At 42.8% G+C, this 24,666-nt stretch overlaps 2 protein-coding genes across 3 annotated transcripts in view; one reads left to right on the top strand and one right to left on the bottom strand.

Annotated features, from left to right (window-relative positions):
* Window positions 1-6,526: 6,526 nt before the first annotated feature.
* them4 (thioesterase superfamily member 4) lies at window positions 6,527-9,251 on the bottom strand. The gene is made up of 6 exons (XM_028978040.1): window positions 8,956-9,251; window positions 8,667-8,847; window positions 8,379-8,541; window positions 7,936-8,046; window positions 7,359-7,483; window positions 6,527-6,897 (listed from the first exon to the last, which is right to left on the bottom strand). The coding sequence occupies exons 1-6, from the start codon at window positions 9,022-9,024 to the stop codon at window positions 6,854-6,856; spliced, it is 693 nt and encodes a 230-aa protein (XP_028833873.1). The 5' UTR covers window positions 9,025-9,251; the 3' UTR covers window positions 6,527-6,853.
* A 14,080-nt stretch (window positions 9,252-23,331) lies between these two features.
* LOC114788862 (prostate-associated microseminoprotein-like) overlaps window positions 23,332-24,666 on the top strand; it is a 3,397-nt gene continuing 2,062 nt past the window's right edge. For both annotated transcript variants that reach the window (XM_028977792.1, XM_028977791.1), the window contains exons 1-2: window positions 23,332-23,472; window positions 23,574-24,666. The exon at window positions 23,574-24,666 is cut by the window's right edge and continues 514 nt beyond it. The gene's annotated coding sequence lies outside the window, so the exon portion shown is untranslated. The remainder of the gene's footprint in view (window positions 23,473-23,573) is intronic.

Genomic DNA, 24,666 nt, shown 5'->3' with positions numbered 1-24,666 from the left:
ATCTCACAACTACACTCACAACCATAACATCTCACAACTACACTCACAACCATTACCCTATCACAACTACACTCACAACCGTTACCCTCTCACAACTACACTCACAACCATAACATCTCACAACTACACTCACAACCATAACATCTCACAACTACACTCACAACCATAACATCTCACAACTACACTCACAACCGTTACCCTCTCACAACTACACTCACAACCATAACATCTCACAACTACACTCACAACCGTTACCCTATCACAACTACACTCACAACCATAACATCTCACAACTACACTCACAACCATAACATCTCACAACTACACTCACAACTATAACATCTCACAACTACACTCACAACCGTTACCCTCTCACAACTACACTCACAACCATAACATCTCACAACTACACTCACAACAGTTACCCTATCACAACTACACTCACAACCATAACATCTCACAACTACACTCAAAACCGTTACCCTCTCACAACTACACTCACAACCATAACATCTCACAACTACACTCACAACCATAACATCTCACAACTACACTCAAAACCGTTACCCTCTCACAACTACACTCACAACCATAACATCTCACAACCGTTACCCTCTCACAACTACACTCACAACCGTAACATCTCACAACTACACTCACAACCATAACATCTCACAACTACACTCACAACCGTTACCCTCTCACAACTACACTCACAACCATAACATCTCACAACTACACTCACAACCGTTACCCTATCACAACTACACTCACAACCATAACATCTCACAACTACACTCACAACCGTTACCCTCTCACAACTACACTCACAACCATAACATCTCACAACTACACTCGCAACAGTTACCCTATCACAACTACACTCACAACCATAACATCTCACAACTACACTCACAACCATAACATCTCACAACTACACTCACAACCATTACCCTATCACAACTACACTCACAACCGTTACCCTCTCACAACTACACTCACAACCATAACATCTCACAACTACACTCACAACCATAACATCTCACAACTACACTCACAACTATAACATCTCACAACTACACTCACAACCGTTACCCTCTCACAACTACACTCACAACCATAACATCTCACAACTACACTCACAACCGTTACCCTATCACAACTACACTCACAACCATAACATCTCACAACTACACTCACAACCATAACATCTCACAACTACACTCACAACCATAACATCTCACAACTACACTCACAACCGTTACCCTCTCACAACTACACTCACAACCATAACATCTCACAACTACACTCACAACAGTTACCCTATCACAACTACACTCACAACCATAACATCTCACAACTACACTCACAACCATAACATCTCACAACTACACTCAAAACCGTTACCCTCTCACAACTACACTCACAACCATAACATCTCACAACCGTTACCCTCTCACAACTACACTCACAACCGTAACATCTCACAACTACACTCACAACCATAACATCTCACAACTACACTCACAACCGTTACCCTCTCACAACTACACTCACAACCATAACATCTCACAACTACACTCACAACCGTTACCCTATCACAACTACACTCACAACCATAACATCTCACAACTACACTCACAACCGTTACCCTCTCACAACTACACTCACAACCATAACATCTCACAACTACACTCGCAACAGTTACCCTATCACAACTACACTCACAACCATAACATCTCACAACTACACTCACAACCATAACATCTCACAACTACACTCACAACCGTTACCCTATCACAACTACACTCACAACCGTTACCCTCTCACAACTACACTCACAACCATAACATCTCACAACTACACTCACAACCATAACATCTCACAACTACACTCACAACTATAACATCTCACAACTACACTCACAACCGTTACCCTCTCACAACTACACTCACAACCATAACATCTCACAACTACACTCACAACCGTTACCCTATCACAACTACACTCACAACCATAACATCTCACAACCGTTACCCTCTCACAACTACACTCACAACCATAACATCTCACAACTACACTCACAACCGTTACCCTATCAAAACTACACTCACAACCATAACATCTCACAACTACACTCACAATCATAACATCTCACAACTACACTCACAACCGTTACCCTATCATAACTACATACACTCACAACCGTTACCCTACCACAACTACACTCCCAACCATAACATCTCACAACTACACTCCCAACCATAACATCTCACAACTACACTCACAACCGTTACCCTCTCACAACTACACTCACAACCATAACATCTCACAACTACACTCACAACCATAACATCTCACAACTACTCACAACCATTACCCTATCACAACTACACTCACAACCATAACATCTCACAACTACACTCACAATCATAACATCTCACAACCATAACATCTCACAACTACACTCACAACCATTACCCTCTCACAACTACACTCACAACCGTTACCCTCTCACAACTACACTCACAACCATAACATCTCACAACTACACTCACAACCGTTACCCTATCACAACTACACTCACAACCATAACATCTCACAACTACACTCACAACCGTTACCCTCTCACAACTACAACCACAACCGTTACCCTATCACAACTACACTCACAACCATAACCTCTCACAACTACACTCACAATCATAACATCTCACAACTACACTTACAACCGTTACCCTATCATAACTACAGGGAGTGCAGAAATATTAGGCAAATTAGTATTTTGTCCACATCATACACAAACATGCATGTTGTCTTAATCCAACCTGTATAGGCTCGAAAGCCTACTACCAATTAAGCATATTAGGTGATGTGCATCTCTGTAATGACAAGGGGTGTGGTCTAATGACATCAACACCCTATATCAGGTGTGCATAATTATTAGGCAACTTCCTTTCCTTTGGCAAAATGGGTCAAAAGAAGGACTTGACAGGCTCAGAAAAGTTAAAAATAGTGAGATATCTTGCAGAGGGATGCAGCACTCTTAAAATTGCAAAGCTTCTGAAGCGTGATCACCGAACAATCAAGCGTTTCATTCAAAATAGTCAACAGGGTCGCAAGAAGCGTGTGGAAAAACCAAGGCGCAAAATAACTGCCCATGAACTGAGAAAAGTCAAGAGTGCAGCTGCCAAGATGCCACTTGCCACCAGTTTGGCCATATTTCAGAGCTGCAACATCACTGGAGGGCCCAAAAGCACAAGGTGTGCAATACTCAGAGACATGGCCAAGGTAAGAAAGGCTGAAAGACGACCACCACTGAACAAGACACACAAGCTGAAACATCAAGACTGGGCCAAGAAATATCTCAAGACTGATTTTTCTAAGGTTTTATGGACTGATGAAATGAGAGTGAGTCTTGATGGGCCAGATGGATGGGCAGAGAGCTCCAGTCCGACTCAGACGCCAGCAAGGTGGAGGTGGAGTACTGGTTTGGGCTGGTATCATCAAAGATGAGCTTGTGGGGCCTTTTTGGGTTGAGGATGGAGTCAAACTTAACTCCCAGTCCTACTGCCAGTTTCTGGAAGACACCTTCTTCAAGCAGTGGTACAGGAAGAAGTCTGCATCCTTCAAGAAAAACATGATTTTCATGCAGGACAATGCTCCATCACACGCGCCCAAGTACTCCACAGCGTGGCTGGCAAGAAAGGGTATAAAAGAAGAAAAACTAATGACATGGCCTCCTTGTTCACCTGATCTGAACCCTATTGAGAACCTGTGGTCCATCATCAAATGTGAGATTTACAAGGAGGGAACAGTACACCTCTCTGAACAGTGTCTGGGAGGCTGTGGTTGCTGCTGCACGCAATGTTGATGGTGAACAGATCAAAACACTGACAGAATCCATGGATGGCAGGCTTTTGAGTGTCCTTGCAAAGAAAGGTGGCTATATTGGTCGCTGATTAGTTTTGTTTTTTTTTTGAATGTCAGAAATGTATATTTGTGAATGTGGAGATGTTATATTGGTTTCACTGGTAAAAATAAATAATTGAAATGTGTATATATTTGTTTTTTGTTAAGTTGCCTAATAATTATGCACAGTAATAGTCACCTGCACACACAGATATCCCCCTAAAATAGCTAAAAATAAAAACAAATTAAAAACTACTTCCAAAAACATTCAGCTTTGATATTAATGAGTTTTTTGTTCTTTGAGAACATGGTTGTTGTTCAATAATAAAATTATTCCTCAAAAATACAACTTGCCTAATAATTCTGCACTCCCTGTACATACACTCACAACCGTTACCCTATCACAACTACACTCCCAACCATAACATCTCACAACTACACTCACAACAGTTATCCTATCACAACTACATACACTCACAACCGTTACCCTATCACAACATTTAGCAGACCCCCACATCCAGAGCGACTTACAGTCAGTAGTTACAGGGACAGTCCCCCCTCGGAGACACTCAGGGTTAAGTGTCTTGCTCAGGGACACAATGGTAGTAAGTGAGATTTGAACCTGGGACTTCTGGGTCATAGGTGAGTGTGTTAACTGCTAGGCTACACCACTCCATAACTACAAAAAATCAGAAGGTTGCTGGTTCGAATCCCAAGGTGCCACTGAGGGCCCACTCGCGGATAGTCATAACAGACAACCAGCCAATAGGATTTGAGCTTTTTGCTTTTTGTGGGTACTTTTGACCTTTCTAGTTCCTGTTGGAAGAAAGTCCTGGAAGCTCATCCTGGGATCAGTCAGTAAGTCTGGAACACCTTTTGAGAGACTGATAAAAATTGAACGTGGGATCCATCAGCAAGGAAGCAGGATTCAGGCTGTAACTGTTGCTGTTGTAGTGCCTGCTGCTTCTCCTTCACCATCCTTTCTACATCATCTCTTGTCAGAGATGATTCTGGCACTGGAGGGTTAAATTCTGCTGGTGGCAGGGCAGTGACTGTCACCTTGACTGTCTCACCTCCTGATGGAGCCTCTCCTCACTTGTGTTCAGTGACGAGCTGGTGTCCTTACCTTGCAGAGCTGTCCTCTGTACGTGACAAATAAAATGTAAATGTCCATTCTATCAGAGCAGAGTTGATGCCTCCAAAATGACCTGTTAGTCCTGACGCAGAAAGTCGAAACAGCGCCACATCTGGCCAGAAATATATTACACCCGTGCTGTTAAGCGCTAGCAGTGAAAATGAATGGGACAAGTTAAGGGGAGTTAAGCTTCGCGGGGTACCTTAGGTGAGGACACGTTTGGTTTTGTGCACCATGCTGTGTTTCACAATGACAACAATAAAGCCCCGAAACTAACATTTAACTCCTCACAGTTTAAAGTAATACATAACCTTGTAACACACATCCTAACGCATTAAAGTTACAAATACACAAAAGCATTCATCATTTTATCCAGTTGCGACTGTACTGTACACCCTTGATTTGAAAAGAAAAGAAATATTCGAACGTTATTTGTCGGGTGGAGCTCCGCTGCGGTCTGCTGCCTGCTGCCTGCGCTCTGCAGACGGAGAAGCTATTGGCGGTTTTCAGGTGGAAAATGTCTCTGCTCCCGCAGAAGCCACCAGGACCATCGTCCTACTCGCCCTTTCCAGAGTTAGAAACCCGCTGACTGCGCTGTGGCCTACATCGCTGCGCCATTAAAAATAAAGACCGGCCTTCGGACCGTTTTTTTGGTGTCGTGCGGCCCCACGCAGGTCGAGCAGATGAACCTGCATCCTTCTCATGTGGACAGAAATGGCGCAGATAACGTCTCAGTCCCGTCACACGGAGAGACGAAACGTACCGCCAGCAGCAACGATATTTTATAACACCACATTAATACAACCTGGTTATAAGACGTCTGATTAACCTGGTAAACTGATAACCTGGTTATAAGACGTCTGATTAACCTGGTAAACTGGTTATAAGACGACTGATTAACCTGGTAAACTGGTTATAAGACGACTGATTAACCTGGTAAACTGATAACCTGGTTATAAGACGTTTGATTAACCTGGTAACCTGGTTATAAGACGACTGATTAATCAGGTAACCTGGTTATAAGACGTCTGATTAATCAGGTAACCTGGTTATAAGACAACTGATTAACCTGGTAAACTGGTTATAAGACGTCTGATTAACCAGGTAACCTGGTTATAAGACGTCTGATTAACCTGGTAAACTGGTTATAAGACGACTGATTAATCAGGTAACCTGGTTATAAGACGTCTGATTAACCAGGTAACCTGGTTATAAGACGTCTGATTAACCAGGTAACCTGGTTATAAGACGTCTGATTAACCTGGTAAACTGGTTATAAGACGTCTGATTAACCTGGTAAACTGGTTATAAGACGTCTGATTAATCAGGTAACTTGGTTATAAGACGTCTGATTAACCTGGTAAACTGGTTATAAGACGTCTGATTAACCTGGTAAACTAGTTATAAGACGTCTGATTAACCTGGTAAACTGGTTATAAGAGGTCTGATAATGTCTCAGCATCATCACATGGAGAGACGAAAAGTACAACGAGGTTTAATGTCTTGTTCACTCCCAGCCAGCAGCAAACAATATTTTATAACACCACATTATTACAACCTGGTTATAAATATAGCCACAGCAACAATGCTTGCATATTAAATACAAGTTTTATAACTTTTATAAATGAGAACGTATGAAAACGCAGTAAAAGTAAAATGACGTGTTGCTACAGTATAATGTAACCAACACGGTGATCAAGTATCAGCAGATTCTGTCTCGTGGTAAACTGTCAGCACTCCCGAAAGCTCCACATCTCATGGTGGCCACGTTTTCTGTTTGTGGCGCAGTCTGGGTGGTTTTGAACATCATGCTCCAAATAACCGTCCCAGATTTATGGACAGAAATAACCCTGGAAAGCAAAAACACACAGGGTGAGAGTGGAATTTAGGAAAAACATGTTCTGCAGAAAACCCTCATGCCTGGTGGTCTGACACCAACACCACAGACACGGTTCCCCACAGAAGAGATGCAGGGTGTGTGCTAACCAGGTCCTGTTCGAATGATTAGTTCCGTGTTGCAGAAGGTGCGTGGAACACATTGAAGCATCTTCTACATCAATAAACCTTTATGTCAGTAAAGGTTGGTAGTAGGGTGGTAATAGCCTAGTGGGTAACACACTCGCCTATGAACCAGAAGACCCAGGTTCAAATCCCGCTTACTACCATTGTGTCCCTGAGCAGGACACTTAACCCTGAGTGTCTCCAGGGGGGGACTGTCCCTGTAACTACTGGTTGTAAGTTGCTCTGGATAAGGGTGTCTGGTAAATGCTGAAAATGAGACGTGTTCTGTGATGCGCCTGTACGTCTCTACCTGTGGCCTCTGTGTGGAGCTTGTCTCCATCGGAGCTGGTGATCTGACAGGACATGAATGTTTTGCGACCTTCTGTCTGGTCAACCTTACAGTGTATCAGTACCACATTTCCCAGAGGGATAGGGCTAGGAGAGGAAAAACACACACCACATACACTGTTACAATCATTAGAAACACGGGTGAGTGAAATTCAGATGAATATGTTATTCAGTGTTTTTGGGGGAAAGGTTCTCTCTGCAACCTTCAGGTAAAAAAAGCATCATGACCCAATTCAATAACCATGACAAGTTCGTCACTGTGTGCTTCACTAAAACTCAGATTGTAATTTGGATTCTGATTTATACCATAACGCTTTTTTAAAAATTGTATATTGAGGTGAAAGTGAAGTGATTGTGATGCACAGCACACGGTGCACAACATTTCCTTAAAGACTAAAGCCACCACTGACCCATGAGTGCATATGAAACAATTATCAATCCAAACTGCACTTGGAAAAGTGTATATTTTTAATAGCGCAAATGCCCACAAAAGTACCGTATTCTACAGTCTGAGGTTGACTGTATGAAGAAGAGTTTACCTGCGGTAGTTGATGTTAAGATTAGCAGTCATGCTTGGTCCTAACAGAGCGCCAGCAAGTGTTCCAGTGGAGGAGTCAATGATGGTGGCAATGGCGCCACCATGAAGATGTCTGTGAAAGTGAAAATTCACATTTATTTTGCTGTAAATGTTACATTTCATATACACCCAAATCTACACTTTCAGGCACATTCTTCTTATATCCCATGTATGGATTGGAACTAAAAGGAAACTATTTATGCAGGATCTTAGGTCTTTTATAAAGTGATCTTCATCATCAGCAGCTCATTACGAGCACTTACTGAGATGAGACAATGTTCCTCCATGACCAGCGTGCGACACAAGCGTAAAAACCATAAACAGGCAGATTACTGCGAAGAGGCTCTTAAGAAACGGTTAACTCGGCTCCTCCAGCGTGGAACTGCCTCTCCCTGCAGGTCATACCCAGGCGGGCCTTCCAGCAGGTGTCCAGGCTGAAAGATGGTCACGGACGTCTTCTCCTGCTTGTTCAAGAACACAGCGTACTCGAACCCTGCCCCCGGTTCCTCGATGTTCCGCGTAAAGAGGCGAGCCTTCGCCTGAACCATTTTACTGAGATACTTTCCACCTGAAAAGGGCACAAGGGGCATTTAGAGGTCTCATCTAGCTGGGTTCTGGTGACAAATGAAGATGAGTGACAGTGAATGAACTGTGATAGGGTGATGGCCGAGGTAAATGGGATTTGTGTCGCACCAGCGGCGTGCTTCAGGCTGCGGTTGTAGCTGGGGAACTTGCACCACCCCGCGGACTGCTGCTGCTCCTCCGTGTCGCACAGGCAGCTGTAGTGGTCGAACAGCCTCCGCATCTCCCGGCTCCACGACTCGTTGGGGACGCTGTAGTCCCGCGGCGTGGCGGAGAAGGGCCACGGCGACATCTGCTGGTCGACATTGGAACAGCAGGCAGGTCAATTCCACACAATGTCAAGCAGCGGAGCTCCCAATGCTACATGCTGTTAGCACCGGGCCTGGGCGGGTCTACTCACGGCGAGGGCGCGGGTGGGCTGCCGGCCCGGACCGACGGCGGCACCCAGCCGGGAAGCCGCCCGCCACATGACAGCCGGTCCTGGTTCTGCTGGTTCTGCTCCTCGTGACGGGTCGGATATTGTGGCCGTATCACCTCCCCTGGCCCGGCTTCACAAATTCAAAATGAAATTTCATTCTGCGTCGGCACAAGATCCCCCAGTGACATTCAGCGCTGTGCGGAGAGAGCGGATTGGCGGCCGGCGAACAGGCGAGGAGAGCCCGGCTCATGTGGTTGGTGGTCGGGATGCGCGACAGTTTCCGGTCGCCTGGTCTACGGCAGCAGTTGTCATGACAACCGTCTAACGTGATCATCATTTTTCATATAGCAATAGTAATATTTCTGTATTCTTTTTTTAGATTTGTCTTAAATTTTAAAACGTTTAAAATGAACAATTTCATTTATAAATGATAGTAAAATATTTTACTTTATAATAATATATTAAAACAGAACCCTGAGGCATCCTTTCTGTCTCTTTTTAAATTCCGTCTTAGAACCCCTTTGCTCTGTATTATTATTATTATCATCAGTAGCGGTAGACCCTTATCCAGAGCGACTTACAATCAAGATGAGTTGAGCTGCCATATTTTGGATCATCTGGAGTGGTTTTATGGTGACTGCAGAGGCTCCAGCCAGGAGAGAGTTTGGAGATGACCATTGCCTGGACGAGGAGATGCGTAGCCTGTTGCGAGAGAAAAGGCCGAATCTTGCGAATGTTGTAGAGAGTGAACCTGCAGGACCTGGAGATCGCGTGATGGTTCAAACTCAGTTTGTCGTCAACCCAAACTCCAAGGCTTTTTGAAGACACCGTAGGTGTTAACAGTAGCGAGCCAATTTGAATTGAGAGGTTTTGCTGAGGGGAGTTGTTACCCGTAAAGATCAGAATCTTGGCTTTGGATAGGTTCAGTTGGAGGTGTCGCTCAGACATCCATGCCGATATGTCCGAGATTTTTGTCACAATAGTGGTATCTTCTGGTGGGAAAGACAAATAGAGCTGGGAGTCATCAGTGTAAGAGTGATAAGAGAAGCCATGTGATTGGAATTTCCATGTGATTGGAATGTGATTTCCTATGTTTAAGGTTCAGAAGTCATGTTCATAGATGATTAACTCTTTGATTTGGGGAAAATATGCATTTGTAACCTTTCTCCTACCATGCCTTAGCTTGCTTTGGTGCACTGTAAAAAGTCTGTAACACCTAATAGCATTGTCGTAATGTGAATAAACTAAACAAACCTGCTGTCAGTAGTATTATAGTAAAGTAAAAAACTAATATTTTTAACTACTGTAATGATAAAAACACATAAAAACAGCACAGTTTCTCCTTAAAAACTGAACACTGGCTAAACTTAAAAAAATGTAAATAATCTGTCACAGCTAATATTTTACCATTGATGTAATGTAAATAAACCAATCAAACCTGCTGTAACCCGTTTATATATCACATCAATGCTAAAATATTATGTATGACAGAATTATTTTTCAGTGAGCTACACTGGTCTCTCATGGTCCAGAGACAGTGTAAACATTAACATTTACAGCATTTATCAGACGCCCTTATCCAGAGCGACGTACAATCAGTGGTTACAGGGACACTGGAGACACTCAGGGTTAAAGTGTCTTGCTCAGGGACACGATGGTAGTACGGGGGATTTGAACCTGGGTCTTCTGGTTCATAGGCGAGTGTGTTACCCACTAAGCTATACCGGCCTATGTAAAAAATAGGCCCTTACCACTATCTCCTGCTATATCTGCCCATATAATCTTCTAGCACGATTATATCTCCTAGTTTCTTCTGAACACCTCTGACAGGAGTGGCTAGACACAGCAAGCCAGAATTTCCCATACAGTCCAACAGTCCAATCAGTCCAATTCATTTATAGAGCACTTTACAGCAACCACTGGACCAAACTGCTGTACAGAACAGATGGGCTCTAAGACGGGATTTAAAAAATGTGCACAGATAGGTTGTTCCACAGCAGTATGAACCAGAAGACCCAGGTTCAAATCCCACTTAGTACCATTGTGTCCCTCCAGGGGGGGACTGTCCCTGTAACTACTGGTTGTAAGTCGCTCTGGATAAGGGTGTCTGATAAATGCTGTAAATGTAAATGTAAACAGTCACAGCTTACAGTAAATGTAAATCAGTTTAGCCAGCTTTGTCAGATGGAAACGCTGGATGTAAATCCAGAGCCCAGATTCAGAGGCATCATTGTAAAAAGCGAGTTCAGTGGTCTGTACTGCTGTGACACAGGCCATTCACTTACCTTCTAGAAGCTTAGTACTCTACGTGAGCAAACAACTCATTCTTTTATTCTACAGTTACGGTCTTTCATTCTTTCACTGTTCACCCCAAACACCATCTATCTCATACACATAAACTGGAAAATTTGGCTTTCTCAATAAACTCACGTTTAAAACACTTACATTTACATTCAACAGATTATGATGATTTTTTTTTTATTTATATTCATTTAAATACTAATAATGGAAATCACAAATAGGGTTGGTAGTAGCCTGAAGTAGACACTCGCTAATGAACCAGAAGACACAGGTTGAAACCCCACTTACTACCATTGTGTCCCTGAGCAAGACACTTAATTTTGATTTTATGATTATGATATGATTTTTTATAAAAAAATCGGAGCACACATTGAAAAATGTCCTCTGTAATTAAACCATCAGCTTTAGTGGCTCAGAATTTGAACCTGCAACCTTTTGCCGTAAGGCATCCGCTTCCTTACCTGCTACAGCACCACTGCCCATACTAAATGGGGTAGAAAAGTCACATTGATGACGTGGCAGTCAATATATACAATGGAACATCACAGCACTAATATCATTATATACTAATATCATTATACAATGTGCCAGGAATTCATAGCTTTGTCCGCAACATTTGTTTATTTTAACAAGAGAATATAAAAGACAAATACAACCAGAAATAAGGGGAAATAATCGCCCGGCAGCTGGTTAGGAGCATACAGTGGTCAGCATAGCTGCAAGAAGCACAAAACTGAGACCACTTGATGGTACTTTAGTAACATTTGGTAACATTTAAGCATATTTGTCTAATTTCTACATTTCTATAAAACTCAACTAAAGAAAATGACAGAAGATAAAACTAAGATGACCCGCGCATCAAAAAAGACCACAAGATAGAGAAAGCAGGGGCTCAGTGAATAAGCACAGAAACACAGACTTGACAAAGCAAGGCATGAGTGTTGGTGAGGGCAGCTAAAATGGACCCTTTGGAAACAAAATGGACCAATCAGGGAACACAACACATGTGAGACCAGGGAGGACTGCTAACAGCACTCTATAATAATATCCTACCAATATTAGGCATAACCTTAAATGTAAACTATTTTATACTTGCACTTTGCAACATTAAAACCACCCTCCTCAAACTGAGCTCAGGAAGTGCCATGGGGCATCTTGTTGCAAGATTTGCTCTTATAGTTCAGCCTACTGGCATCCAGATAAACAACATTATCCCTGTTTCTCCCGCCTAGAATATCAGCCTGGTTACCAGTCAGTGGTACTCATGGTGATCTGCACGTACTTTATGATCCACTAGGGGGAGACACAGAACACAAATTACATGCATGCTGCATGTCTGTCTGCTCCTCCGTTCATCCGGTAGTCTACTGTTCAGTTTGGCTGAAGGCTCACACCCCTGACAGATAGTCATCAGTCAACTGCTACTGATCTTCTAAACGACTGACAATACATATTTCATCCTCACGATGAAGGATGAAATATATGCAGTTGGCCTAAATGTCCGCTATTATGTCCAGCCAGAATAATTTTTTTCACCAGTTTCAATCCTCCTTGTTTCCTGCAGCCCATGTCCTACACCAGTGTTCTGGGAACTTGAACTAAACGAGAGAAGGGAGCGGTTACTTTTGTTGAGCCTTAGTCTGGGTCTTGGTCTTGGTCTTGTATGTGGTGTTCATTCTGAGTTTCCCTTCCTGAACCCCCTTCCCTATAAGTTTGGTTGTCCTGTTTAAATAATAAATTGGTGGAAATAATCTGCGCCTGACTCCTCGTGACACAGCATACAGGTGACACAGGCAGTCTGTTCCTTTTATACAGTAGATATTAGAAGACAATATTAGTACAGAGAGAGACTGGAACTTTCTTCAAGGTCTTAGTTCAGTTGTTTCTACCAACAACCTTCAATGCATTTACATTTACAGCATTTATCAGATGTCCTTATCCAGAGCGACTTACAGTCAGTAGTTACAGGGACAGTCCCCCCCTGGAGACACTCAGGGTTAAGTGTCTTGCTCAGGGACACAATGGTAGTAAGCGGGATTTGAACCTGGGTCTTCTGGTTCATAGGCGAGTGTGTTACCCACTAGGCTACTACCACCCTATGGCACCTGTCTGCAGGGAAATCTCTGTCAGAAACAGATATGATTAATGTGACACTCACATATGGAAAATGATTAAATAGCTGGTTTTATGTTGGTTAAAGAAATGTAGTCGAATATATTTGAAAAAATAATAACAGTAATAAGTAAAATTAATATGAATGAACAAAGGATAACATAAAATGAAATTTCCCAACAAATCCTGTAATAGAACAGTGTCATGATCCGGTCCGGCATGGGTGACTCCGGGTCCGGAGTCATGTTCGTCCTGTGTCATGTTCCCTGATCGTTATAAAGCTATATAGCTGTATAAAACTATCCTGCTTGTGTCTGTTCGCCGTCAGGTCATTCTGTCACGATGGGCTGGACATGGCGAGGAAGGAGGACGCATACGCACAATGTCACAGGACAGGGGTTTAATGCATAGTAGACGAGACAGGGAACATCACCACATAGTGACCTGACAGCGAACAGACACGAACAGGATCGTTTTATACAATTATATATTTATACACCAGGTGAACACGATCAGGGAACATTACACATGAAACTCCGGTCCGGAGTAACCCCTGCCGGACCGGATCATGACAAACAGTGATCGGCCTGCATGTAACCTGATCCACATAAAACATAAAGTAATCTTCCACACGTTTCAGCTTTGTAAATGCAGATAGTTGTATTGTAGGGAACCCTGTGTGTTGTTCCTATGAAACAGGATTTTCCTGACATCTGTGACACATTTATATGGACATTTATGATCCACTAGATGGTGATGATTGTATTGTAGGGAACAGGATTTTCCTCATTTCTGTGTGTGACGCAAAGCTTTAGATTTTATCTTCAGGGAAATCTTCAGAATCAAATAAAAAAAAACAAAAAAACCCAACAGCATGTATTTCTTATAAAGCCCATAATCACATACAGTATGTCTCAATGGGCTTTGACAGACCCTACAGTTGACACCCCCCACACTTGACCCTTCTGCACACAAGGAAAAACATTAAAGAAAAAAGGAAGACACTTTGGGGAGGAGTTATGCAGAGCGGTTTGAGTGCAGGGTTGGTGATGATTTGTCCAAGAAAAGAAAAAGAGGTGTAGTGGTGGAAATGTCCATAGTGTAGTATAGAGCATCTGTCCATGTTTGCAGGCACTGAACAGTGCAGAGTAGGTTTTAGTACAGTGCCATACAGTACACTACATGTCTCATTACAAGGCTCATTAATATTCTCATGAATATCATTTCATTTCTTAAAGTTCACACAGACTACAGACTACAGTACTTGTGATATTAAACATGTGTTTATGGGGCCTGTATTTCATGGAGTGCAAACCTACAACATATTAAAAGCATGAACTGATGTTCAAACAATGAGGAATATTCTGAATTAGAATTTATTTCAATAGGAAAAGCCTGGTGCAGAATCTGAATTACAGGTTCTCATTTACATTTAGAATTCAGTCGGTTTCAGTCAGGACACATTCAAATGCTAATGACCGTGAGCAAGGGTATACATGTATTTCAGGTTGTTAACCTGATCAGTAATTACCAACACCATCAAGAACCTGCACCAGAAAATAGATTCTTCTTTGTGCTCCTTTGTGTCTAAGCGGAAGCGGGTTGGGATTGGAGGGTAGAATGTGGTACTTCTAGTTGGACCCGAGGAGCAACATCTGAGGCAGTAATTATCTGTTACTCTAAAACAATGGCAGCTATTTAACAAAGATCTAGTGTACACATGCACAAGCTATTCACTCATTTAAAGTACAGAAATCTCTTTCTGAACCCGAGGCTTGGGATACGCTGACGATCTGATATGGTGAGTATTTAGATCATATCGAAATTTAAAGGGGCCTGTAGCATTACCAGAACAGTAAGACCACTCTGTTGCAGGATGACTCTTCATTCTCACCGAGAGCAAGTTCTGCAGGTTGCTCTTCTCCAGGATACAAGACATCATTTTTATCTCCATTGTGACTGTAAACAATTAAGATGAAAATGAAGTTCTACCTAGAAATGTCTTAAAATAACAAAAACTCTTGTCCCAACAATGATGCTCATTCAGCATTTTATTTCTGGATGTTGTACAGCATTAGGCATTTGTGGCATCGCACAATTTTCTGCAAAAAAAGAACAAAAGATCATTGTTGTACACCTCATTATAAATGACTTTCCCCTGCCTTCAATCACAGAAAATATTCGCACATCATTACATTTCATGGTCATTTACGAAACCAGCTTTTGCAGTTGTACTTCAAAAAGCATTATTAGAGCTCTGTTTTCACTGTTCCAGTCCTGACCTTGGAATGAGGAATAACAGCAACCTTGTCTGATAGTAAAGACTCTGTGTGTGTGATGAGTTCATGAGAGCTGCATAGCTGGGCTTCTTCTTTAAATTAGCTGTCAAAACTTCCTGACCTCTTACTTTCAGTTTACTGTTACCTGGCTATCCAGCTGAGCAATGGCTCAATATCTTTGTGCATACTGTAAACACACACACAGACACACAGACACAGACACACAGAAATCACTAAACTAGGAATGTCCCCAAACCACTAATTCACATTATTCACCCATAACGAATTACTAACTAATTTAATAGTAGTATGTAACATCAGTATCTAAAAACTAAAATGAATAAGTACATTAACCACTGTTAAAATATCAGGGTTTTGTGATTATGCCCTATCACACAGTCAGAATGGGCGGGGCGAATATTGTCAGCCGAAGACTCCCACCCAAGAAGACAGAATTCTGGAATTAAATTAGTTTAAGGTTGAGCACATTTATGCAACCAGTGTATTATACCTTTTAATTTACTTCTATTTGATTATTTTGAATTTAGATAATAGGTTAGTTATTTTTCAAATGTTAACATGAGTGTATACATTTTTTTTATATCTACTGTTTTATATGCTATTGACGTGATGTATGTAATGTACTACTGACAAAGTTATAGATACATAATCATGGATCTGAGTGCTCACAACACAGCCCCATCATCCACTGGAAATATATTTATGTTGAATAAAAGTGGATAAAATATGTAGGGTGATTACTTACTTTCCCTCCTCATACTGTGGATCCAGAAATGTGCAAAGTTTCTTATCTCTTTCTAGAATTTGTTGCTTTAGACCTTGGATCTCATCCTGGAACTTCTTCTGTTCTGCCTCCTGAGACTCTGTGTGTTAAAAGCCACAATTATTGTAGGCACCACAATGGCTTAAATGATAAAAACAAAGAAGAATAAAGACATTTAAATTACCTTTCATCTTCTTAATGACCTCAAAAACTTCGGACTTCTTTTTTGTTGAATCTTCCTGTATTAAAATGAGAGGATATGTGATCCTTTCAGTGCGTATGAATTCTTGAGAGTTCCTGCTGTTCATTGTGAAATATTGTGTGTCTAGAATGCCAGTCTGGGGAATTTCTGGGTGGCTGTTGAGCATGTGCAGTGGCGTCAGCAACCACACCAGGATGGCTAGTGGAACTCCCAATAGGCCTGTCATAACCAAAGCATGACATCAGCATTTTGTTCCACGATACAGAGATATTATCAACATGGACACTTCCCTCTTATTATGATAGATGCAGCAACTGGGGACACATGGGACATTCTTCATGCTGGTCCCAAGCCCGGGGAAATGGGCAGGGTTGCATCAGGAAAGGCATCCATCATATAAACTTTTGTCAGGTCAACTGTGCGAACATCAGCCGTAGGAAGGAGAAAACGACAATCTACTCTGTCCTGGTTATTTAACCCAGGAAGTCGAACAAAAACGAACAAATACAAGTAAATGTTGTTACAGTACACACGTACAGTACAGAATGGCACTCTTGATTATTTGTCAAATGAATGATCTTCTTCTTCTTACTTCGGATGCCACAGTGGTCAACTGGCCTGTCAGTCCGCACAATCGAGCTGGTTTCACAATAATTAATCAACAGCGTTTGTGTGTGTGTGTGTGTGTGTGTGTGTGTGTGTGTATTGTGTTGGTGTTTGTATGGTTTGCCTTTTGTTTGTTGCAGGTCTCCAAGCTCTTTTTCGCGTCCTCAGTGGCTTGCTTCACCTCCTCCACCTTCTTGCTGATCTCTTCATGTTGCTTGTTGAGGGGCATCAGGTCACCGTTCAGGTCCTGAATCTTCATCTTTATGGACACTATCTCATCCTCCTTCCTCTTCACATTTTCCTTGGCCTCGGCGAAGCGCAAGTTGGCACTGTGAATTCCAAGTTCTTGCACAACAGCCTGGTACACAAGGAAGAGCAGGACACACATGCAGAGGAAAATGACAGCAGACACAACCCTCATCCTGGAGAAAGCAGAGCAGTGAGAGAGAGAGAGACGTGGTGGTGTAGCTCCTGTACTTCCCCGTACCACGTTTTCACCACAGTGGCCACACTGCTCTGCTCGCTCCACCTGTCAGACTGGTGAGGAGAGTCCAGCCTACTTCCTCATTTCTCTCCTTCCCTTAATCCCCTCCACACACAAACTGTGGCTGCATAAAGGTCACACACACACACACACACACACACACACACACACTCTCAATACACACGAGTCCTACAACAGGGACGACTATTTACATAAGACAACACCAGAGGGAATGATCAGAAGCTGTTGGACCAGGATGCAGCATTTGAATATATTTCCCTCTTATCCAGATGGTTTATTTATAGTGTTGTTTGGATATTCAGGAATTATAATCCATAAAGAACATGTTGGATATTAAAGTAAAACTGAATGCAGCCGGTGGGTAGACTGGTTTCACTCATTTGGAGCCCTGCCTGGTCCTGGTGGTCACCAGATAAACCAGCAGTACTGGTTTTGTCGCTTTTCAGACGAGAGAACTGGAGTAGCAGCTTGTAATTCCACTTTTGGGTGTTTTAGTTCATCTCCTTTCTGCAGATTATTTATGAAATAGAACAGTTTTCGAATGGAAAGTGGTATCATTTTGCAGTACATATGCTGCTGAAATGGTATGGAGAACTCGTGGCATGTCATCCCACAGCTGTTGAGCTGCACGCGTGACGTTAGGGTGTGAGCAGGTGCCGTCCCCAGACCACGCCCGGCCCTCCACTCTGGCAGGTAGCAGTCATTCGATTCCACCATTTGCGCACAGACGGTTCCCGCAGAGGAAGGCTTCACGTTCTGCGCCGGAGGTGAGGACAGGATGCGGCTCTGAGCTGAGCTGAGCCCAGGTCGGGTTGGGTCGGGTCGGGTGTGGTGTGGAACCGCACACGTTGTCACCGTTGCGACCAGAGGTGCGTGTGCGCGCAGGCCTGGACGCATCATGAGGTTGGGGGACGTGCTGATGGGGGCTATGGTGCTTGTCAGCTTGGGACTGGCCGCCTTCATCCACCAGCGGAAGAAGGACGACGTTGTCCTCTTCAAGCAGATCAACTTCCAGCATGTCAAGTTCAAGGTGTCCTTGGATGTCCTGGCTGATTACAAAGACGAGGCGGACAAGGTCCAGAGAAACTTGGAGCAGCTCAGAACAGTGGTGAAGGAGAAGAACATCAAGATTGTCTCCGATCAGGTTGGAGTGGACAAGCTGAAGAAAGAGCTGGAGGAGTGTGCTGGCATTGCGGTGAGAGGAGGGAGTGGAAGGGTTCGAATGAAATGTTATTATCCTGTCAACGTTGTATTAAAGAGAGGTACTTACAGTCATGGGCTTGGATAGTCTCATGTGTCCTCCATTTGCTCTCAGACACCATTATGTTTTCCGGAGCAGAACTGAAAATCTTATATGAGGTCAGTTGGAATGTAAACGCAGAGTCTATGTTTTACTGAATGTGATTTTCTACAACAGAAGCACAACGGTGACGGGGTTGCTGTCCTGGAGACTGAGCAGAAGAGTGTGAGCAGTGAGTGTCCCACCCGACTGCTCTTCCAGTGAACAAATTCTGCAACAAATGTGTCCAGTATATCATAATCCTGGGGTGGCAGAGGGACACCTAGTGGCCTGTAGATACAACACGGGAGCGGCATTGTTTTAAATAGGTCGTATCTAGGACTGGGGTTACATCCCTATAGTCATGTTTTATAGTGATAAAGTGAAGCACACGGTGCACACAGTGAAATTTGTCCTCTGCATTTAACCCATCACCCTTGGTGAGCAGTGGGCACCATGACAGGCGCCCGGGAAGCAGTGTGTGGGGAGCCCGGGGAGCAGTGTGTTTTGCTCAGTGGCACCTTGGCGGATCGGGATTCGAACCGGCAACCTTCTGATTACGGGGCTGCTTCCTTTACCGCTAGGCCACCACTGCCCTTTGGTTATCAGCATTTGAAGCAAATTGAGGACAAATTCTGCATTGCTGGGACACATGTGACACCCGTAGGAGTGACATTTAGCCTATTGAGTTACTCGTCCCTGAGCAAGACACTTTAACCCTGTGTTACTCCAGGGGTGGGACTGTCCCTGTAACTTCTGGTTTTTCGCTCTGGATACGGGCGTCTGGTAAAAATGCTGTAAGTGTAAATTTTGGAAGCCATAGTCTGAGCTTTGATATAAATCATGAGCAAATGTTGTAATAAGGTAATTACCTATTACAAATGAAAAAAGAATTAATTGTGAATTATTATATTAACAATCCAGGTGGATTTTTAGTGAAGAAGGAGGATTGGACCAATGAGATCACCTCACTGAAGACCGAGATCACACAGAGGAGCAAATTATGTGATTTCATCCTGAAGACTTCTAATGAAGCCAGGTAAGCCATCAGTGTGAGCTGAAGGTCGTGCATGTTGGGCCAGTTAATGGTGCAGAAGAATGAGAGAGTGAAGTAGGAACTCAAGGATGTTTGCTCAGAGAATGTTTGTTCTTTACTACTCTGCTTTGACTGAAGGATCCTATGCAAGGAGGATCCACTTCCTGCTCAACCCGAGTTAACAAAGCAAGAGGAACCCAAAGCAGCAGGGCAACTAGCAGAAGAACCCAAAGCAGCAGAACCACAGGCTCCTAGGAAAGAGTGACGAGGTCACAGTTCAGATGCACTCATGTCTCAGGTAGGAATGGGCTACTAGCCAGAATCTGGCTGACTTTGAACAATCAAATTAAAAGTAGCATAACTACAATACATTTGACATGTTATCATTACTAATATATAAGGACAACTGGGTAAAAATTGTGATCGTGAGCCTCTACAAGTAAATAACTTCCAGCCTCCATCACAGTGGCGAATTGAATCTCTCCCAATCAGAACACAGCCTTCACCTCACTTCTCTCCTCTTCTCTCTATATTTGTAGGGATAACAGAAGGACGATAAAGCGGCAACTGATGAAGGACAGAACATGTTGTACATGTTTACCTCAAATGCCTCATTTAATGATTGTCACAGGAAAAAATGTCACATTGGCACATTATCACCGGCAACAGGAAAATGTTGTTTAAAAACCAGAGTAAAGTTCTTTTTTACATCTTTTAAACATGGATGTGACTGTGTGTATTGACTGACTGTTAGACCCGCTGACTGTCACCCTTCATCACCGTCTGAGCCTGCTGATCACCAATCGGAGGTCTTTCTGAAGGACGTTATGCACTGACCTCTGCAGATTACTGTCCTCAGACTGGCCTTTTCCTGTGATGCTTTTCAATCAATAACAGGCATGTTCTGGTAGAATAAAAATGTTGCTTCTATGTCTCTCACACAGTGCCAATTTGAACTAGTTAGGACATTTACCTTCTTCTTTGTCGTGTGAGTAGTTTATAGTATATGGAATTAAATATGTAAATTGCTAAAATAGGTACAGGGAGTAGTGCTGTGGCCGCCCACCTCCAAGGTCATGGGTCTGCATGTGTCCCTCCCACAGTCCAAAGGCCTGCACACTAGGTGAGCGTGAATGGTGTGTTTGTCTGCGTCCACTGTCCCAGGACAGGCTTTTGTGCGCATATATAATGGATTGCGAGTGAGTGAGGAACCCTAATATAACAAGAACTGTTTCAGTTTATTTCTTGATCTGTTGAATAGTTGACTAGTCCAGATCCAGGGTCCCACACCAGCTGTCCTTCTTTCAAATGCTCCAAAATGGATGGGTCTGGATTTAAAATGTTACAACCTTTTGGATACCCAGAAAACTGTATGTGAGCCCCAGTCCCAGTGCAACTGGTGTGTGAAAAAAGCCAGAAATTTTATATATTTGAATATGTTAAGTGAATAAAGCTGAGTGTGTGTGTGTATGTGTTTGTGTGTGTGTAATCTTTAAGCCCCTCCTCTACTCATCCGTTTCCTCTGGCCCTCTGCCCCTGCTGCCTCCCCCCTTGATGACAATGCTGCCCCTAGGCTGGGAATTAGGGCGCTGGAGCACAGATGCTCTCTTCCGCCCCAGCTCATACAGAAGGTCACTGTTCACAGGAGCATCATGGGTAGTGAGAGGACAGAGAGGGTCGGAGGGGACAGTTGAAAAAGTTCTAAAAGGTCTAATATCTACGTAGTGCTTTCTGTTCTTTACACAGCATCATTAGTCAGAATCCTTTCAGCTACTGGGGGTATTTCATTATAATTCAATGCCATTTTTTGCATAATTAAGAATCAGTTTAGGTATCAGTTTTCACTGAAAATGAAAAGAAGCCAAGATGTGATATTGAAATAAACTGGGTTGGCAAAAACACATTTATAGAACACATTTTTTAACTACAATTTGATGCTAGGTCCTATGTTCGTGTGCTTGGTCCCTCTGTAGCTTTAGTTTTATACCATTAGCCATTATTTTATACCATTAGTAATTATTCAAAATAATAACATAATAAATCCAATACCAATCCCCTATTTTAATAGTTAATACTACATTTTGACTGACATGAGGTGCCACTGAGTAAAGTACCGTCTCCACGGGCACCTGTCATGGGTGCCCTCTGCTCACTAAGGTTGATGGTTAAAAGCAGAGGACAGATTTCATTGTGTCACCATGAGCTGAGCTGCAGTGTTTCACAATGACAATCACTCTGTTTTTCGTACTTCATTGTTAGGTGAAGGTCCATCTGAAAGCTCCTCCATCCACTAAGAATTTGGCATTTAGACATGACATGAGGTGTATTTATTTTATGACTGTTATTGATAAAAGCATATGCATATATATATATATATATATATATATATATATATATATATACACACACACACACACACACACACACACACACACACACACACACACACATATACTCTTTCTGGTGTAGTAGAACAGTGTTTGAGGGAACAGGGTTGCCAGCTTCCATATTTTTGGTCTAACTGACAGACACAACACAAAAAACATGCCTCCATAGACACATCTCACCACAGCCATTGTGATTCAATCTGAAATTTGATATGAAGTATTTGATGGGAATTTGATGTGAATTGATGATGTCCACAGCGGTAGATAGTACGTAGATGGCTTCTGCTTGGTTTTGCTAACCAGAACACCATGACACACATGATGGATCTGGACCACCATGGGACTCATCATTGGACATGGACTGTGCTGCTGGGACTGAGATGTAGTTGTGAAGTGAAAGTGATTAGTTGTCACATGTGACAGGCGATAGCAAGCACAGCACCGCACTGCAGAGTGCAACGTGTCCTCTGCATTAAACCATCCCCTGAGGGAACAGTATGCAGCCATGACGGGGACGGTGCCTTGCTCAGTGGCACCTAGGTGGCATCATAGCGGGATTCGGGATTCAGACCAGCAACCTTCTGATTACGGGTCTGATTCCTTGCCACCACTGCCCCAAAATAGTTTCTAGTATGCTTGTGGGAGCATACTATAGTGATGCTGATATTGATATTCTGGTTTTAAGTGCCAGGTGACCGACCTCTCAGTGTCCCTCAGTGGCAGAGGGGTGTGAAATCAGTTCTATTGATCTGCTTAATGCACGAGGAAGGGCTGCGGGCATTCTGATCAATAGACTGATAATTAACGCCCGCGTGTTGGCGTGTGTATGTATGAGAGTCAGAAAGTGGCATCACAGACCTGTGTATATATACCCCCGGCCCATGTCCAACTCCTCACACATCCACATGCACACACCCTTCACACACACTCATTCTCACTTGGAGCCCATGTACCTGCTGCTGTGACTTTACACTCAAGTGAGGTGTGGCCTGCACCAGCTGCTCTGTGGTAAGTAGCAACTGTGCTTCAGTGTGTGTATGTGTCTATCTCGCATGTCATGATGTCTCTATAAACACACCCATCTGCTGCTCCCTCTGTTCTTCTTGCAGGCGGACAAGTGTGAGGTCCTGCACTCTGCCGGGTGCTGTGTGATATGTTTGATATTCGGTTGTACTGCTGCTGATCAAGTCAACTAAATATCAGACATATTCCTACAGCGCCTGGAACTATTCCACACATCCCAACCAGACAGACAGACATAGATAGATAGATTTGTATAATTGTTTGTATAATTAATTTAATGTATTTAATGTATTTTCATTTTTACAATTGAATATTAAATCTAGAACCTGCAATAAAACCTATGGTGTTTTTTTGTCATCAGTTGCTAAAAGCCTAGCTGATATCTAAAAGACCAACATCATTAAATAACACACACACAAAGATTAATCAGTCTAACATAGTTGAAAGGTCTCGCATCCCACTCTTATCCTGAATTCTACCTCTTCCTGCAGTCAGCACAATAGCACTTTTATTTGTTCCCCTCTGGGCTAAATAAACTGAATTAACGTGTCTTTGCATATCGTGTGTGTGCATGCATGAGTGTGCAGGAGAATCTTCCTTCATCCATCTTGTTAAACACAATAATTGTCTACTTGCTTTCATTATTAATATTTCACAGCTGCATGCAGACATATCTGCTCTCCTCATACACACACAAATGCACACACACAAACATTATCACAACAAGTAAGGCAAATATTCAGAATAATTCATATGATTCAGTCTGTATGTTCTCTTGACTATTTTGTGAGACATTATTGTGTATGAGTGTGTGTGTGTGTGTGTGTGTGTATGTATGAGATATGTCCGCATGTCACTGGCCACAAACACAGATGATGTTCCACTCTGTTTTAACTGATGTCCAGATGATAATCATGTTTTTGACTGACTGTAGTGAAGGGTTATAGATGTATAGATGTGTGAGTGCAGGATATGACACGAGGTGATGCTGAAGAACAGAGCAGGAATGAATGGACGTTCAAGCTCTTTATCAGCTTCAACAAGACAGAGTAAACAAACAGTAAACAGGGAACACAAACGCAGAGAGAACACACACACACACACACACACACACACACACAGCAATAATTCTGAATAGGAGAGGTACACACACTGCACAAGGTCAGATAAACATGCACA

Source organism: Denticeps clupeoides, chromosome 4 (genome assembly GCF_900700375.1).
Source record: "Denticeps clupeoides chromosome 4, fDenClu1.1, whole genome shotgun sequence".
Taxonomy (NCBI): domain Eukaryota; kingdom Metazoa; phylum Chordata; class Actinopteri; order Clupeiformes; family Denticipitidae; genus Denticeps; species Denticeps clupeoides.
This window is presented reverse-complemented; position numbering and strand designations above follow the sequence as displayed.

What these genes read in the sequence shown, in the direction of transcription:
- them4 (XM_028978040.1), bottom strand. Translation starts at nt 9,024, where the DNA reads ATGTGGCGGGCGGCTTCCCGGCTGGGTGCCGCCGTCGGTCCGGGCCGG. An exon ending in CTGCTGGAAGGCCCGCCTGG is followed by an intron (nt 8,047 to 8,378) that starts GTATGACCTGCA and finishes TCACTTTCACAG; the next exon opens with ACATCTTCATGGTGGCGCCA. An exon ending in CTTAACATCAACTACCGCAG is followed by an intron (nt 7,484 to 7,935) that starts GTAAACTCTTCT and finishes TTCCTCTCCTAG; the next exon opens with CCCTATCCCTCTGGGAAATG.